This window comes from Triticum aestivum, chromosome 4B, assembly GCF_018294505.1.
Source record: "Triticum aestivum cultivar Chinese Spring chromosome 4B, IWGSC CS RefSeq v2.1, whole genome shotgun sequence".
Classification (NCBI taxonomy): domain Eukaryota; kingdom Viridiplantae; phylum Streptophyta; class Magnoliopsida; order Poales; family Poaceae; genus Triticum; species Triticum aestivum.
The window spans coordinates 434,415,973-434,432,054 of record NC_057804.1 but is presented as its reverse complement, the minus strand read 5'-3'; the positions used below and the strand labels follow the sequence as shown (position 1 = coordinate 434,432,054).

Sequence of the window (16,082 nt, the reverse complement as noted above, 5' to 3'; positions counted from 1 at the left end):
AAGATCCTACGCCAGAGACATCCCCTCTCTACATGCAATCGCCGCAAGTGTTGTTGAATGACCATCATAGATGAGCCTAGAAAATTGCCATCACGAGCTCGACACACAGCCGCTGCCGTAGGGAGTTCCTATGCGCCGCTCGTTGCGGCAAACAGTCGGCCCCCCACACAGGAGTGCCCCGACTGGGCCGGCCCATGTATAGGATAGAAAAAATCTATAAAAGAAGTAGATGTGCATCGGCTAGGGATCGAACTCACGCCAGCCAGCTCTGTACGCGCGATACTAGCCACCACGGCAAGTAACTAGCAGCATCATGTTTACTGTTGTGTACAGATTTTTTTAATTATTGCACACAGTTTAGGAAACAAGAAAAACACGATTTTTTTTGGAAAATTTAAAATTTCGAAATGGTATTTAAATTATACAAAAATAACTAGAATTGGAAGCAGTTTTTGAAAATTTTAGAACATTTTTCAGAAACAAGATCAAATTTGTAAACACGATTTTTTGAATTACCAACATTTTAACAAATGTTTCGAACATTTTCTGAAAAAGTGAACAAATTACGAAATACAGAATGTTTTTGAAAGAGTGAACAAATATGTGAACCGAATAATTTTTGAAATGTTCAAACATTTTTTGAATACTTGCACATATTTTGTAAAACCAAACAATTTTTAAAATTCCAAATCTTTTCCCAAACATGAACAAAATTTGAAAATCTTGAACAATTTTTGAAAATTTGAATAATTTTTAATATGCCAAACATTTTTTAAAACGTGAACAAAAGTCAAAAATTCTGACGAACTTTTGGAAAAATGAATAATATTCAGCATTCCGAACATTTTTTAAAACACGAAGAAAATTTTAAATTACTGAACATTTTTGGAAAATTATTTTTTCGAAAGTTCTGAACATTTTATAAAAACATGAACAAAATTTGAAAGTCCCGAACATTTTTTGAACAGAAGAGAACAAAATTTGAAATTCTGAACAATTTTTTGAAACATGAACAAAATTTGAAATTCACAAACATTTCCCGAATAGAAGGGAACATAATTTGTAATTATGAATATGTTTTGAAGAGTTTAACAGGTTTTAGAAAATTTTATTTCTAAATGTTAAAAAATAAACAGAAAAGGAAAAAGAAGATAAAGGTAACAAAAAAGGAACAGATAACAAAAACCAAAAAAAGAAAAAGGAAAATAAGGAAAAAATTATGAAAACCGAAGAAAACAATAAAAAAAACAGCAGAAAAAAAAGAAAAAACCAGACCTGGACCGGTTTGAAACCTTCTAGAAGGTTCCCAAAACTGGAATCAGTGCAACGTGCAACGGGCCGGTCCATTTAGTCGCTCCCGGCGCCAGGTCTGTGTGTTTGCACGACGGAAATTCCTATTTGCCGCTCTTTGCGGCAAGTAGTTGAGGGAACGCACACAGGCAGATCGACGAGCGCCACGATGGGCCAGCCCGTTTAAACGTTTGAATCCGGTTTTGGGAATCTTGTAGGAGGTTCCCAGCCGCTTTTTTCTGTTTTTGGGAACCTTTTAGGAGATTCCTGAATTGGATTTTTTATTTCCTTTTTTGTTTCTTTTCTTTTCATTTACTGTTATTTTTTTGTTTTAATTTTCTCTTTTCTTTTTCTGTTTTTTTCTTTGTTTTGCTCTTTTCTTTTTTTTCATATTTCTTTTGGTTGACAATTTCAAATGTTTTATTCAGAATTTGATGACATATTCTCCGTTTCAAAATTTGTTCCCAATTTCAAAAAAGTGTTCAAATTTCAGAAAATATTCCCATTTTCAAATTTTGTTCACAATTTCAAAAAATGTTCATGTTTCAAAAAGTCTTTCAGGATTTTCAAAAAAAAATCTTGTTTTAAAATTTTGTTGACAATATGAAAAACTGTTCATATTTTAGAAAATATTCAGTAATTTCAAAAAATGTTCCCATTTTCAAATTTTGTTCACAATTACAATTTTTTTTTGTGATTCAAACAGTCTTTCAGGATTTTCAAAACATGTTCTTGCTTTAAAATTTTGTTGACAATTTCAAAACATGTTCGTGTTTTAGAAAACGTTCAGTAACTTCAAAAAATGTTCCCATTTTCAAATTTTGTTCACAATTTTAAAACATGTTTGCGTTTCAAAAAGTCTTTCAGGATTTTAAAAAAATGTTCTTTTTAAAAATTTTGGTCACAATTTCAAAAAAAATGTGCTTTAGAAAATGTTCAGTAATTTCAAAAAATGTTCTCGTTTTGAATTATTGTCATGTTCATGTTTTAAAAAATGTTCAAGAATTTCTAACCAAATACTCGTTTCAGAATATGTTCAGAATGTCATTCATAAAATGTTCATGTTTCAGAAAATGTACAGGAGTTTAAAAATATGTTCTCATTTCCAAAATTTGTTCTCAATTTTAGAAAGATGTTCGTGTTTCTAAAAACGTTCAGGAATTTCAGAAAATATTTTTTGTTTTAAAAAAATTCACAATGTCAGAAAATATTGAATTTTTCCAAACTTGTTCATGTTTTAGAAAACTGTTGGGTTTTGCAAAAAAAAACTTTTTTTGTCTAAATTAGGATTGCAAAAATTGTTCACATTTTTTCGGGAAAAATTTTGGAATATCAAAAAATATTTGCGGTATTTCAAATTGTTTGAAATTATCAAGAAATGTTTCTAAAATATTTTCCCCAAATCTCAACCCTGTTGTTTGTTGTTAAAGTGTTTGGCGCCTTAATGTTGGACAACAACTTTGTGGTGGAGTGGCTAGCTGATCGTGGCTGCTTGTTTTTCGGGGTCTTTTTACGTCGCTGTGCTTTCGCTTGATGGGCCGGCCCAGTCTGCGTCGCCCTTGTGCGTCAAGCTCCTGTTTTGACGCAAAATTCGTCACATAGAAAGGTCTTGCACGACAACTCGACGCAATAAGCGTCGTATAGGGTTTTCCGCTGCCCCGGTCTGATGATACTCCTGCATCTACACTAATTTACACGAGAAATAGGCGTTTCCTATTGAGGGCTGCAGGCGCCCGTCTGTGTGCATTTCGCAAACCGGCCCGGCTGGACCGGCCCATGTAGGGGTGCCCGAAGTTTTCCTTCTTCTATATTTTTAGAACGCAAAAAAAGGGGTGGAGCGGATTGGGACTCGAACCTGGGACCTCCCGCGCCACTGCATGCTTCTGTTACCACCCCGCCACGCACAAGGTAGTGATAAGTTTTAACCTTTCCTCTCTTTTATTCTCTCCTTTTCCTTTTTTTCCTTTTACATTTTCCCTTTTTTGTTCCCTGTTTTTTCCTTTTTGTACAACAAGGTTCCCCCTGCAATGAACTTTTTTTCAAATTCAATGAACTATTTTGAAATTCTATGAACTTTTTCAAATTTGATGAACTTTTTTTCAAAATCGATGAACTTTTTTTCAATTTCGATGAAATTTTTTCAAATCGATGAACTTTTTTCGAATTCCTGAAGTTTTCTCAGTTCACGTTTTTTTCAGATTGTACGAACCTTTCCAATTTTATGAACTTTCTTGAAATTCACGTTTTAATATTTTGCATTCATTTTATCATAAAATAATACCAGGCTGGCTATATAATAAGGGTTATTTGTCCTCAAAGTAAACATCGTAGGGACTTTGGCCTAGTGCCTGTGTTCGATTGTTACTGCTCAAAGGGTCAGAGATCGAATCCTGTCTCCACCTTATTTTCGAGCATTTTTTTTGCGATCTAACAACCTCGCTGCGTTTCTTGGGCCGGCCCAGTTCGCGTCTGTGCAGGCGCCAGCGGCGCGAATCGGCGCTCACAGCGTGATGGCGGCGGGAATGAATTACTGCTTGCAAGCCAGCATAAGTTTTTTTTAGGGGGACAAGCCCGCATAAGTGACAATCGATGCAAGAAAAGTAAGGCCCAACCTGATGAAGCCCATCTCCTGCAGTCCGAAGAAAAATATCTCCCCGTCTCTCACATCCAACCTCTCTCTCTGATCGTTCCCTTCGCCTATCTGCAGGTCTGCATCCACACAACACAAGCCCACGCGCCCCCAAACCCAAAACCCTACCACGTCCATGGCCCCTCCCTCGCCGCAGCCGCCTCGCCCCTCCGCCGCCGCCGACGGCGGCCCCGCCCCCTCCGCGGCGCCGGTCGACGCGCTCTTCCTACAGAACCTGATGAGCCGCGTCCAGCTCCGCCCGCCCTTCCTCGACACCAACTCCTTCCTCACCCAGGACCTCGACGACTTCCTCCTCAACGAGTTCGCCGCGCTCTCCGCCGCGGCGGGCGAGTCCGATGATGATGACGACGAAGAAGGGGAGGACGGCGGCCTCTCCGACGGGGAGGTCTCCGGGGAGGCCAGGCGGCGGCGGATGCTCTCGCGGGAGGAGACCAAGCTGGAGAAGGAGATCGTCAGGATGGTGCTCGCCGGCGACGGGGACGCCCTTAAGCCCAACTCGGGCCAGTCCGTTGCCGTCGGCGACCACCACGTGTGCGTCGGCTTCCACGACGAGGCCGGCGGGGAGTACCGCGTCTGGGAGTGGCACGGCCACGTCATGCTCTTTGACGACGAGGACGGCTACTCCGCCGAGTACATCTACGGGAACCACTTCGAGCCGCTCGCTGCCGCCACTGCCAGGGCCAAGCAGAAGGAGAAGGAGAAGAGAGAGAAGGACCTCACCTCGGGCCTTCGGGATTTGATTGTGGGTAATGGGGACAGTGCCAATGGCTTGAATTTGAATGGCAATGGCGGAGGCCCCAGGGTGGTGCGCAGGAACGTAGTAAATTCCCCTGCAGCAGCGCCTGCAAGGTAATCCTTTCTAGCAGTTTGCACCGGGCTGCTCGAAGTGAATGCATCAATACCAGGGGCAGAGCCAATAAAGTTTAATCTTTTTTCTCTAATGCTTGTTTAAGCGGTCTCTTTTGATCTAAGGAGAAAGGCTCTGTAATTCACTTTTGGCATGATATATACAATGTGCCCACTGGATTTTGGGATGAAATTTTTATTTAATAGTGCAAATATGTGCTGTTTCTTGAGTTAGCTCCATTTTTTTTCTCCTCATATGAACCTACCAGGATACAAATTGGAGATAACACATAAGCCTCTGCTAATTACTTGTTAATATTTGTTCATACTTCACATCCTCTTTGTTTACTTGTTACTGTTGCAAGCCTGTAAGTGCATTGGAACTTTTATACTTTAGGTTAGCGGTGAAATCATAGTGGTTAGTACCACCGGGTGATTATTTCTAAGTCTGGAGGAGTGCGGTGTACCTTTAATCGGCTCTCTTGAAGGTAATAATGTATTTATGGGGATTGGGCAAATGGATCAAACATAGGTAGACCACTTAAGTGAACCACTGTTTAATTGTTGTCCACTTTGGCGTGATTCAAACTGAATTTCCACTTTTTGTGACCTATTCTGATACAAACCTTGAACACAATTGATGAAGATGGGCCAGAATTATTTCTTAACCCCCTGCTATTATTCAACCTTTGGATTTTCTGACTATGTAATTGTACTGGTGATCATTCCCCAAGAAAACTCAGTAGGATTGTCTTTTTGTTTGCCTAAAGCTTAAATATTGGATTTGGGTTGCATTTCATCATCTCATTCCTCCTTCGTTTTATTTTGATGGTTTTTAGGGCTGCATTGTTGGTTGGCCCTAAAATCCTCTTGAATGTTCAAAGCTCTATAGTAGTGACAATCTTAATATTGTGTTAGTCTTACTGAATTGTATTGCACTGGTGTTTCTTGATTTTTGGAGTTGCAACTTACAATTGCTACTAGTTAGTGTAAAGGTTAGTGACGAAGTCTTAATCTTCTAACCTCATAGCTTTTGCTGCACTTTCTGAAAGCCTGAAGATATCACCCTTTCTGATCCTTATCTTGTGGGGGAGCTACACTTATGTACAGATATATTAAATCAACTTAATTGCATTTGTTGTCCACAGCTTCTGTAATGTTTGACTTTCTTAAATCCTGAAGACATATGCACCCTTTCCGATCCTTATCTTGTGCAACAGTTATACTTAATCTTCTAGCGTCATAGGTTTTGCTGCATTTTCTGTAAGCCTGGAGATATATGACTGCTGGCTGTATTTTGCTTCCAGAGATGTTGAAGTGTTCTACATGCATATCTTGTTGGAGGGCTATACTTTTTTTTTTGAGAATTTGGAGGGCTATACTTAAGTGAACTAAATTAGTTTTGTTGCCCACAGGCCACGGCTTCTGTAATGTTTGACTTTTAGTGAAGAGTTTAATACATCTTCAAACAAGATTTAGATAGACAAATGTTTTACGAGCTTGTGCTGAAAATCAAATAAACATGCATCTTACTTTTTCATAGTACGGGTCATGAAAATATGCTGCTAAGTGATAACATTTTCAAATCATTTGGAGCCTTGGACACGTAACCAAATTCTTTCAATGGATTCTGCAAAACTAGATTTTTTTGCTCCCTCTTTCAGTGAACTATTTCTGAATCCATTCTAGTTATGAAGGGCCTGATATTTATGGTAGGAGGTGCTGATTATTATTATTGGTCATATAGAGCTTTGGTAATTTAGTCTATCCTTGACGGAGACACCTGAACTCCTATCATTTGACTATTCGAGCTTTCAGTTTTGTTCCGTCACCAAAAATCGACAACAAGGATGTCCTTGCATAAGAGTCAAGATTCTCTTAACCATAAACCAAGTGCTTTGCAAATCGAGTATCTTATCTGACATATCAATCATTGAGCTTTATTCTGCATTTAGTTACCTTGCATCTTCCAAATCTGTGTCTGCTGCCGTAATGCATAAAGGTTATTGTTTCGAGTCACTTTCGTCTATGAGTAGTTTCTTCCAAGTTTGATAATTTGCTTCATTTAGATGCCGCCTGCATTTCAAATGGGTTAGCCTGCACGCAATGTTTTTTCCCTGCGGTGGCTTCAGTCTTATATCTTTATCTTGTGTAGCTTGGGCGCTCCGGTTGCACTTTCGACTATCCGTGTGAAGTCAGATGAGTTAGCCATCACGCTATGTTGTTCCTATTTTTTGCCATCTATCTCTGCATCATTTTTTATGTCTGTCGTCTCGTAGTTAAGTGAGATATACGCGGTACATCATCCTGGCTGTTTTAGTTTGGTGTAATGATCTGTACTGGCAAGGTATGATCTACCTGAAAAATTCTTAGTCACCTTGTTTCCCCTGGCCGCCCACCTGCTTCCATATATCTGTGTATGGAGGGCATATTTTCTGGTTGAATGAACACTGGGTTTACCTGCCACAGATGAATCCCTGATTCTCCTCGGCAGTATCAGCCAAATGCAAGCTTTCCAGGCACAAGATTTCGACGATTCGAATCACGGCACTGGGCTCGTTTGCCCTCTTGTGCTCACATCTTATGTGCATAGATTAGGCTTCGCAGTAGGTTAAGCCTGAAGTGGTTGATACCAGAGTCGCCCTGGTCAATGTGGGGCATGTGTCCGTCATTTAGCACTGCTGAATCACTCACTACTCTTTGTTGCTTAATTGGTACAGTAGTAGCTACAAACAAGCGAGACTGCTGCGACATATCACTTGTTTTCTCATGCGATGAATTGATCCTCTGTGATATCCACAAACCGAGTCGAATTTGGTTATCCATTCTTTTCTCTTGCAACAAATCATAGCTTGGTGAAAACAATTGCCATCTGATCTGCTGCAGATAGAGGAGGCGGCCAAGGGCTCAGGCACAGATGTGGACTCGTCGGCAAGAACTATTCTAAACTAGAAAGACGGCACGGGTGAAAGCGATTGCTTCTTAACTTTCTTTTTTATTTTTATGTGTGGAGAAATTCTCATAACTTGCTAAAGCAGGCGTGGGGACATGGTCGGAAATCCCACACCGGAAAACTTGAGGTGAAACGCGTCTGAGTTGAAATAAAGTGGTGAAATTCGGCTACCAGTTACCATTTGGGGCAGAAAAGGCTTGGGGTCTACTCCCTCCATAAACGCTCTTTTACTTCTTTATTACAGAGGGAGTAGTAGTCTTTTGTTTCCAACTTTGTCTTGAAACGGCAGGCCGCAGGCGTCAACTTGTTGACTTGGTGCATCCTATTTGTCGAGTCTGATCTAACCCTTTTTAGCCACCGCAACCGCAACCGCGCGTTTGCGTTTCTTCCACAAGAGATTGATGTCTCTGTGCACGCCACCATGTTGAGGAAAAAACGCTGAATTTGGAGTGTGGTCGTGAGAGGAGCGAGCGCCTGTCTATGTTTAGCAGCATAGAGCGGCTGCGTTTTCGAACAAAACAAAATGGCAGGTGCAGATACCACATTTACGTTCCTGGCTAACAAATGCAGCATTATCATTCATGAACGTATCTTGACGCATTATTACCTACTCCCTCCGTCCCAAAATGAGTGTCTCAGGGACGGAGGGTGTGGAGTAGTATACTAGCTGCCGGAGTATTATTTTTTTCTTTTACTGCGAGGCGAGGTGATCGTGTCCGTCTTCCAAGCGATCTGCTCTGCTTCGAGGCTCCGCTGAATCCAGCCGTTGAAACTTGACAAGCACCCTTCCTTTGTCGCGACGAGAGCTGCGATCGGCTGCTGTTTTGGCGCACGGTGAGCTGTGATGTCTGTCTCAGGAAAACAAGCAGCAGATTCTCAAAAAAAAAAAGAAGGAAGGAAAACAAGCAGCTCAGCTCAAACAGAAACGCGACGCGACGGAGCTTAAACAATGGGGCGGCCGGCCATGCCCCGCGGCTCGGTCTCGGGTGTTTGGTTAGATATATAATCATGGCCTTCGACGGACGCAGCTTAAACAATCGGCTCGGCCGCCATAAAAAACACTGTGCCGCTGCCTCCAACTGACCCTGACACGATAAAGAAGGGAACTCAAACCCTTGATGAGCAGCAGTTGGGACATCGGTCAACCGGACACGGACCGGCGTCCCGACACTCGTCAGCCGTCACGACGGCAGGACAAGCGCCCTGCGCCAAAAAGATGTCGTTTTCTAGCACCACTACATGGTACTCCTGCCCAAGCGGAACGGCGCAGTTGGTTCGGCAATGGTACGAGTAGATTACCCAACAGATGGTAACGCATTTGCAACAGTGATTGGATCAGATCAGCCTTGAGCCAATCATGCCAGTACTGATGACATCTGCGTGTAATAAGTCAATGCAGGTTACTATGTGGCTTGAACGGCCGGGGCTTGGATTTATTTACGAGAACCGGGAGGTGTGGTGGCCCTGCTATTTAAGGAACGAGTATAATGGCCTTCTCCATCCCGTTTTCCCGTGCCCTCCTTTGATTTCCTTGGCCTCTCTCTCTCTCACGTGTTTATTTTGGCAACCTACTGTAGCTCGGACGGACGGACAGACGGCTTATAATTAGCAGCTGCAGCGGCGCCAGTGAAAACGGCAGGAGAGGAAGAGGGGAAGGCGAAAACCAAACCACGCATGCAATTTATAGGAGTACCTTGGACTTAACCGGCGGAGTAGCAGAGTTCTACTCTACTTATTTTAGCGGCCTCTCTCTCCACGAGACCTCTCCTCTTCTCCCGCGGTGCATGCTCTTCCATTGGGTAACTACCGATGAGCCTTACGGTTCCATCTTTCTTCCTTTCCTTCCGCATTGCCGAGCAACGTTGTTGTGCTGGATTGTGAATCTTCTTCTTTCTTCCTCGTCCACTTTTCGTGCCGTTTCTGAATCTTGTAGTATTATGTTATTTATATATATTTTTCTCGTGAAAAAACACCATCTTATTTACGTTCTTATTACTATGTTGCCGGGTCTTTCATAGTTCGTGTCCTCAAGTTGTAGATCACCAGAATAAAGCTGGAATTTCTCGTGCCGTGTGGTTCATGTTTGGGCTCTTCATTTTGCCTCACCGGAACTGAATGTGTCGTCGTTTCCGTTCCAGGTGATGAAATCCTGGGAGCTGCTGGCAGATCGAGTCTGATCGCAACCACAATGTGGAACTGCTCGGCGCCGTCCCCGCTCTTGCTGCCCTTGAGCGACGACTACGGTACATTTCCGTGCCCCCGCCACGCGATTCTCTACGATGATGTCTCTGAAATCATGTTCTGTTTTCAATTGCAGTGAAATGTGAATCCTCGAATTCTGCGCCCGGAGCCGCGGGTTTCGACGGAATGTAAGTTATCAAACCGTTTGGTCCCGATACTAACTGCAGTTTCCCGCGTGAACTGGCTGGCTGAAGCAATTGCTCCTTCCCCGTGAGCAGAAGCAGGCTCGCCGCCGACTATGGCCATCTCTGCCACCACATGTCGTCGCTTCAGAGCCTTCCGGCGCCGGCTCTCTTCGCCACGCGCAGTTCCGAGAGCTTTTTCGGTACGTCCTTATTTACTTCCTGTTAGAGTTTTCTCTTTGCTTACTTGTTTCTGATCTGATCTCACTGCCCGCCGGTGAACCTAGGAATGGGAGACGGTTCTGCCTACGGCGGCGACGGTAGGCCTGCTGCGTTCATGCACTTCGGCTACACCCAGGACCAGCCACCTACTGCTGCTACCGTACTGCCCTTTACTCTATTATTATCATTGCCATTTTCTTTTCTTTTTTTTTCGAAAAAAGGGGGAAAAAAAGGAAGATCGATCTGAAGATACAAAAACCGAAGGTGATGTGGCGTTTACGTCTGTTAGGGTGTTTGTTTTTCTGTCAGCATCCTGTGAGATGGACGGCAGCAGGCGGCGAGACGATGGTCTGTGACGGAAGCAGCTTCAGTGGCTCCAAGAGGCGCAAGACAACGACGACGGACAGCCGGCTGCAGGGCAGCAGCGCAAAGCCAAGGAATACTACTACTACAGCAGCTGCCAAGGTGACGTTGCGTTTGCCTTCTCCCTTTTTTTATCTGCTGGATTCATAACAGGGCCGTGTGTCTGTCGGATACTCGTAGTACACTTGAAGTGACACTGGGTTGATCAGCTGCACGGAATAAAACGATTTTGCACGGCGCAACCGGGTGACACGGATTTGTGACCAAAACAGTTGCATCCATGCAGGCACCGTGCAAGAGGAGCCAGAAGCTGGGGGACAAGATCACCGCGCTCCAGCAGCTGGTTTCCCCCTACGGCAAGGTAAAAAAAAAATGTGCATGCTGCCGTTTTCTTGGTTCTCCATGAAGTAGCCCGAAGCCACTCCTGAACACGATCCCTACACATCTTGCAGACGGACACCGCGTCGGTTCTCCACGAGGCAGCCGCTTGCATCAGGAACCTTCACGACCAAATTCAGGTGACCAAAAGTTCCAAATGAATAAATAAATCAGGTGACCAGCGCCTGAATGTTTCGTCATTTCTGCATGTCACACGCGGTGCATTTTCCTATCGCTTGCTGCAGATCCTGGCCGCGCCCTACCCTGGAGAGAGCTCCTCGCCGTCGTCGTCGCGGGATGCCGGAGAAGAGCCAACGACAGGTCTGCGCCGGCGTGGCCTCTGCGTGGCCCCGCTGTCGCCGGCCGTTGTGAGCCTCGTGTCCGGCGCCGCCCGTGCCCGTGGCAGCGCTCATGCCGACGTGGGGGGTGCTTGGTTCGCTGCTCTGTAGCTCAACTGAAGAAGATTACGTTGGTATAGAGTCTATATGTAGATGAACGGTACGGGACACGACCAGATAATCGTCACCACGTCCTTCCATGACAAATTTACAATGCTAGCTAGTTACTCCTACGGACATCCTAGAATAACTTCACTGGTGAAACGTCACTGGCAAAAAGAGAATTGTTAAAGCTCCTACGGATATCTAGTTTCATGGATAAATACAGGCTCTAGTTTTATTCTCATGATTATATACGAGTACCATGCAAACCTGGACTTCTTTATGCTATTTGGCACCCGAGACACAAATCATCTCGTAGAAACTTCATCACCTTCTTTTTTAGGGTAATTTCACCTTTTTTTTTTCCTAAAACGGAGGCAAAATTTTTGCCTCATCCATTAAATAAGTAGAGAATAGAGTTTAGAGTATTACAAAACACCCACAAAAGCGGCATGACAACTACTCGCCAGATAACAAGTTCCATACTCCCTCCTTTTCGGTTTATAGGGCTTATTTCAACTTTTTTGTTTTTCCAATTTAAAGGGCTCATCTCCATCTCATTTTTAGTTTTCGAGGTGCATTAAATCTTTTCAGGCAAGAATTAAAAAGGAACACACCAATGCATGTAACGTTCGTACTCATCTAGTGACCAAACATGCATGCACTGCAATTATTCTAAATTAATGCATGAGTTTAATTTGAGTAGTTTTGTAAAGTACGAGATACATTCCTTCACTCACAAAATGCCTTGGTTGATGAGATTTCAGATTTGAGCCCTATAAACCAGAAAGGAGAGAGTAGTTTCTTAGCACCTGCGGTAACCCATAGCTTGGCCTCCTCCAAGATGATGGTAAGGAGAATAGACGGCAGTATGCTTTTGTGGCGGAACACTCTAGCATTTCTTTCATTCCAAAATGATCCAAGAGACAAGCATGATGAGGGAGGCCATGGCATGTCAATTAGGATTGCTATATATTGTTGGTTCTCTTCTCCCACCACGCGTTGACGGTTTCCTGAGGTGCCACATGGAGGTACCCATGTGATATAAGCCAAGCTTCTCGATGATGGCCCTCCAAAGCCTAATCGTGTAGCGACACTTGAAGAAAAGGTGAGCACCTGTTTCTTGCTCCCTCTTGCAAAGATTGCAAAGGCCACAATTTGGCCACCCCCGCCTCTCCAAGCGATCGGCGATCCAAATCCTATCTTGCAATGCCAACCAAGCCAAGAATTTAACCTTGGGAGGAGTCCAAGCCTTCCAAACCATGCGGTCCATGGGAGAGAAGGTCAAGCCAAGGAATTGAGCCTTGTATGCGGTGGCCGCCGTGTAAATTCCATCATTTGCGTGCTTCCAATTAATTTCATCTTCCGCTTGTTCATCAAGGTGGAAGTTGTGCACAAGCACCAAAAGAGTGAAAAATTCCCGAATGTGGTCACCGGAGATAGCGGTGTTGTGGCAGATTTTGAGGATCCACATATTCCCTCTAAGAGCGTCACACACCTTCCAACTCGTTCGTTTTGATGCCTCGTAGATTAACAACGCAATATCCTTGGGCTTGCACCCAAGAAACCAAGGGGCGTCCCAAAATGGTGTTTTTCCGCAGTTGCCCACGGTGATAGTGGTAGAGGCGTAGAAAAACTCTCTATCATCCTCGATGCAAGGGTTGCCAAAACCCACCCAGAGCTTGTGGGGCTCCATCCATTCATAACAAAGCCAACATAGGCGCAAAGCGCGTGCAAACTTGTCAGTATTGGGCACTCCTAAACCACCATACTATTTTGGTCTGCACGCCACTTTCCAATTGACCTTGCACTTGGCTCCCGTTGTTTTATCCGCGCCGGACCAAAGGAAAGCCCTCTCAATTTTGTTTAGGTTATGAAGAGAGCTTGGCGGCACGATGAGAGGCGTGATAGAGTACACCGCTTGGGAGGAGATGACCGACTTGACAAGGGTCGTGCGTCCGATAGTAGGGATGTTTTGGCCCTCCCAAGTGATCAATTTGCCAGCCGCCTTGTCTTCGAGGTATTGGAAGTCCACCATCTTTAGTTGCCGAACAGAGAGAGGCAATCCCAAGTATTTAATTGGGAAAGATGACTGAGTTGATGGCACACTCTGAAGAATATGACCAAGGTCGAGATGGTTGCATTGAATTGGCACCATGGAGCTTTTCCGGAAGTTGGTGCAGAGGCCCGTTGTTGGTGTCAAAACCGGTGGATCTCGGGTAGGGGGTCCCGAACTGTGCGTCTAAGGCTAATGGTAACAGGAGGCGGGGACACGATGTTTACCCAGGTTCGGGCCCTCTCTATGGAGGTAATACCCTACTTCCTGCTTGATTGATCTTGATGATATGAGTATTACAAGAGTTGATCTACCACGAGATCGTAGAGGCTAAACCCTAGACGCTAGCCTATGATTATGATTATTGTTGTCCTACGGACCAAACCCTCCGATTTATATAGACATTGGAGGGGGCTAGGTTTACACAGAGTCGGTTACAGAGAAAGAAATCTACATATCCGAATCGCCAAGCTTGCCTTCCACGCAAAGGAGAGTCCCACCCGGACACGGGACGAAGTCTTCAATCTTTTATCTTCATAGTCTAATAGTCCGGCATAAGTATATAGTCCGACTGTCCGAGGACCCCCTAATCCAGGACTCCCTCAGTAGCCCCTGAACCAGGCTTCAATGACGATGAGTCCGGTGTGTAGATTGTCTTCGGCATTGCAAGGCGGGTTCCTTCTCCAAATACTCCATAGAAGATTTTGAACACAAGGATCGTGTCCGGCTCTGCAAAACAAATTTCACATACCACCGCAGAGAGCACAATATTCCACCAATCTAATCCGCTGACACCCTTTCACAACGTGACATCACGCCACGACACGGTCATTATTCGAACCATTTTTCTCGACCTGCTACTGCACATCTTGCGAGGCTATTTTATTAGCACGTCTTGTCGAAGCAGAGATCGTGTCCCCTTATTACGGGATTCTCATCAATACGGGTGTGGGTAACCCAACCGCGCTATCAACGTGGCGCTTGGGGAATAAGCGAGTTTACCGGGTAAGTGGGGAGGCGCAGGATCCCTGCCACCTTCATAAGGAGATAACGACTCCTCCTTTTTCACCCACGCCTTCTCCTCCTCTGCTCATCCATTCTCTCCCACTCGAGCTCCAGCGTCCAAGCGCTCATCTTCTCCGCCCATAAAGGCCCTCCAAAAATGTCCGGATCCGGAGCAGGAGGCAAGTGGATGGCCTCTACCATCAGGGAGAAGGATATCAAAAAGCTTCGGGAGGCCGGGTATCCGGCCAAGAAAATCAGCCATCGTCTCCCGATGGCGGGACAGATCGTCCCAACCCCGGAACCCCACGAGAGGGTTGTATTCCTCCCGCATTTTGTCCGCGGGCTAGGATTTCCCCTCCACTCATTTGTTCGTGGCATCATGTATTACTACGGGATCAATTTTCATGATCTATCCCCCAATTCCTTCCTCAACATCTCGACATTCATCGCCATGTGTGAGGCCTTTCTCCGCATCTCGCCACACTTCGGCTTATGGCTGAAGATTTTTAATGTGAAGCCCAAGGTAGTGAGCGGCGAGCACGCTGAGTGCGGGGGCGCCATGGTGAGCAAGATTCCCAACATCACATGGCCAACAGGTACTTTTAATGATTCCGTCAAAGAGTGGTAGCAGCAGTGGTTTTACTTCACTGAGCCGCGCGGCATGGAATGGGCCGCCGCTCCCGAATTCCGATCCGGAGCTCCCCTGCGGCTTATGTCCTGGCCCAAGAAGGGCCTGAACTGGTCTTCGCCCGATGAGTTGTGGCGCTCCAGACGCGCGTCAAGGATATGGAAGACAAGAATATCAAACTTGTCAATGTTGTCCAGGTGATGTTAGTTCGCCGGATTCTCCCTTGCCAACACAGGGCCTGCAATTTGTGGGAATTCGACCCGACCAAGCACCAGACCCTGCTGGAGTTCTTTGGCTCCTCGCACAAGGACATCTGGAAGGTGCTCTTTAAGTCCGGCAAATCGTGGCCGGACTCAGCCGAAGACCGCGGGTACCAACTGTCTCGTCCTGCAAGTTCGGTAAGCCATTATATGTTGGCAAGTCACACGTTTTATTTGCATAACCCAAGGGAAATGCTTAATGTGTTTTCCACAACTTTCCCAGGGCTGGACGAAGAAGGCGGGGCGGATCTACTGTCTGGCCCCACTGCCAGAAGAACCGCCCGGCCCACTTCTGACGAAGATGCTGGTCCCGGCGCCTTACAAGGCGCCGAAGAAGAAGGCCAAGAAGGAGGCCAAAGAGACCAGGGCAGCCTTCGTCATCGCGGCACTTAGGACACAATATCCGAAGACTCTGATGCCCGCTCTTCCTCCGGAGAGGACGAGGAAGAGGAGGAAAAGCAATCCCCAGCTAGGGGAAGAAAGAAAAGGACGGCCTCCACATCCTTGGAGGCCGAGTCACCTAAGAAGGGAAAAACTCCCCTTCCGGGGGAGTCCACTGTCGCTGCCGACAACAACCCATAGTGGGATCCCAGGGCCCAGCCCCTGGTGAACTCGTGAGTATAAAATC

The 16,082-nt window shown here is 45.2% G+C and overlaps 2 protein-coding genes across 2 annotated transcripts; both read left to right on the top strand.

Moving 5' to 3' along the window:
- Positions 1 to 3,963: 3,963 nt before the first annotated feature.
- On the top strand, positions 3,964 to 5,012 carry LOC123092562 (uncharacterized). Its single transcript, XM_044514362.1, has one exon. It carries the CDS (start codon positions 4,056 to 4,058, stop codon positions 4,791 to 4,793), a length of 738 nt encoding a protein of 245 aa, XP_044370297.1. The 5' UTR covers positions 3,964 to 4,055; the 3' UTR covers positions 4,794 to 5,012.
- A 4,383-nt stretch (positions 5,013 to 9,395) lies between these two features.
- On the top strand, positions 9,396 to 11,717 carry LOC123094947 (uncharacterized). Its single transcript, XM_044516804.1, has 9 exons — positions 9,396 to 9,538; positions 9,878 to 9,982; positions 10,057 to 10,108; positions 10,199 to 10,305; positions 10,390 to 10,484; positions 10,634 to 10,789; positions 10,974 to 11,048; positions 11,140 to 11,205; positions 11,311 to 11,717. The coding sequence occupies exons 2-9, from the start codon at positions 9,928 to 9,930 to the stop codon at positions 11,512 to 11,514; spliced, it is 810 nt and encodes a 269-aa protein (XP_044372739.1). The 5' UTR covers positions 9,396 to 9,538; positions 9,878 to 9,927; the 3' UTR covers positions 11,515 to 11,717.
- Positions 11,718 to 16,082: the final 4,365 nt, after the last annotated feature.

Excerpts from the sequence above, each read along its gene's own strand:
- LOC123092562 (XM_044514362.1), top strand. The coding sequence starts at position 4,056 with ATGGCCCCTCCCTCGCCGCAGCCGCCTCGCCCCTCCGCCGCCGCCGAC.
- LOC123094947 (XM_044516804.1), top strand. The coding sequence starts at position 9,928 with ATGTGGAACTGCTCGGCGCCGTCCCCGCTCTTGCTGCCCTTGAGCGAC. Across the intron at positions 10,109-10,198 it reads GCCGCGGGTTTCGACGGAAT|AAGCAGGCTCGCCGCCGACT; the intron begins GTAAGTTATCAA and ends CCCCGTGAGCAG. Across the intron at positions 10,306-10,389 it reads CAGTTCCGAGAGCTTTTTCG|GAATGGGAGACGGTTCTGCC; the intron begins GTACGTCCTTAT and ends CGGTGAACCTAG.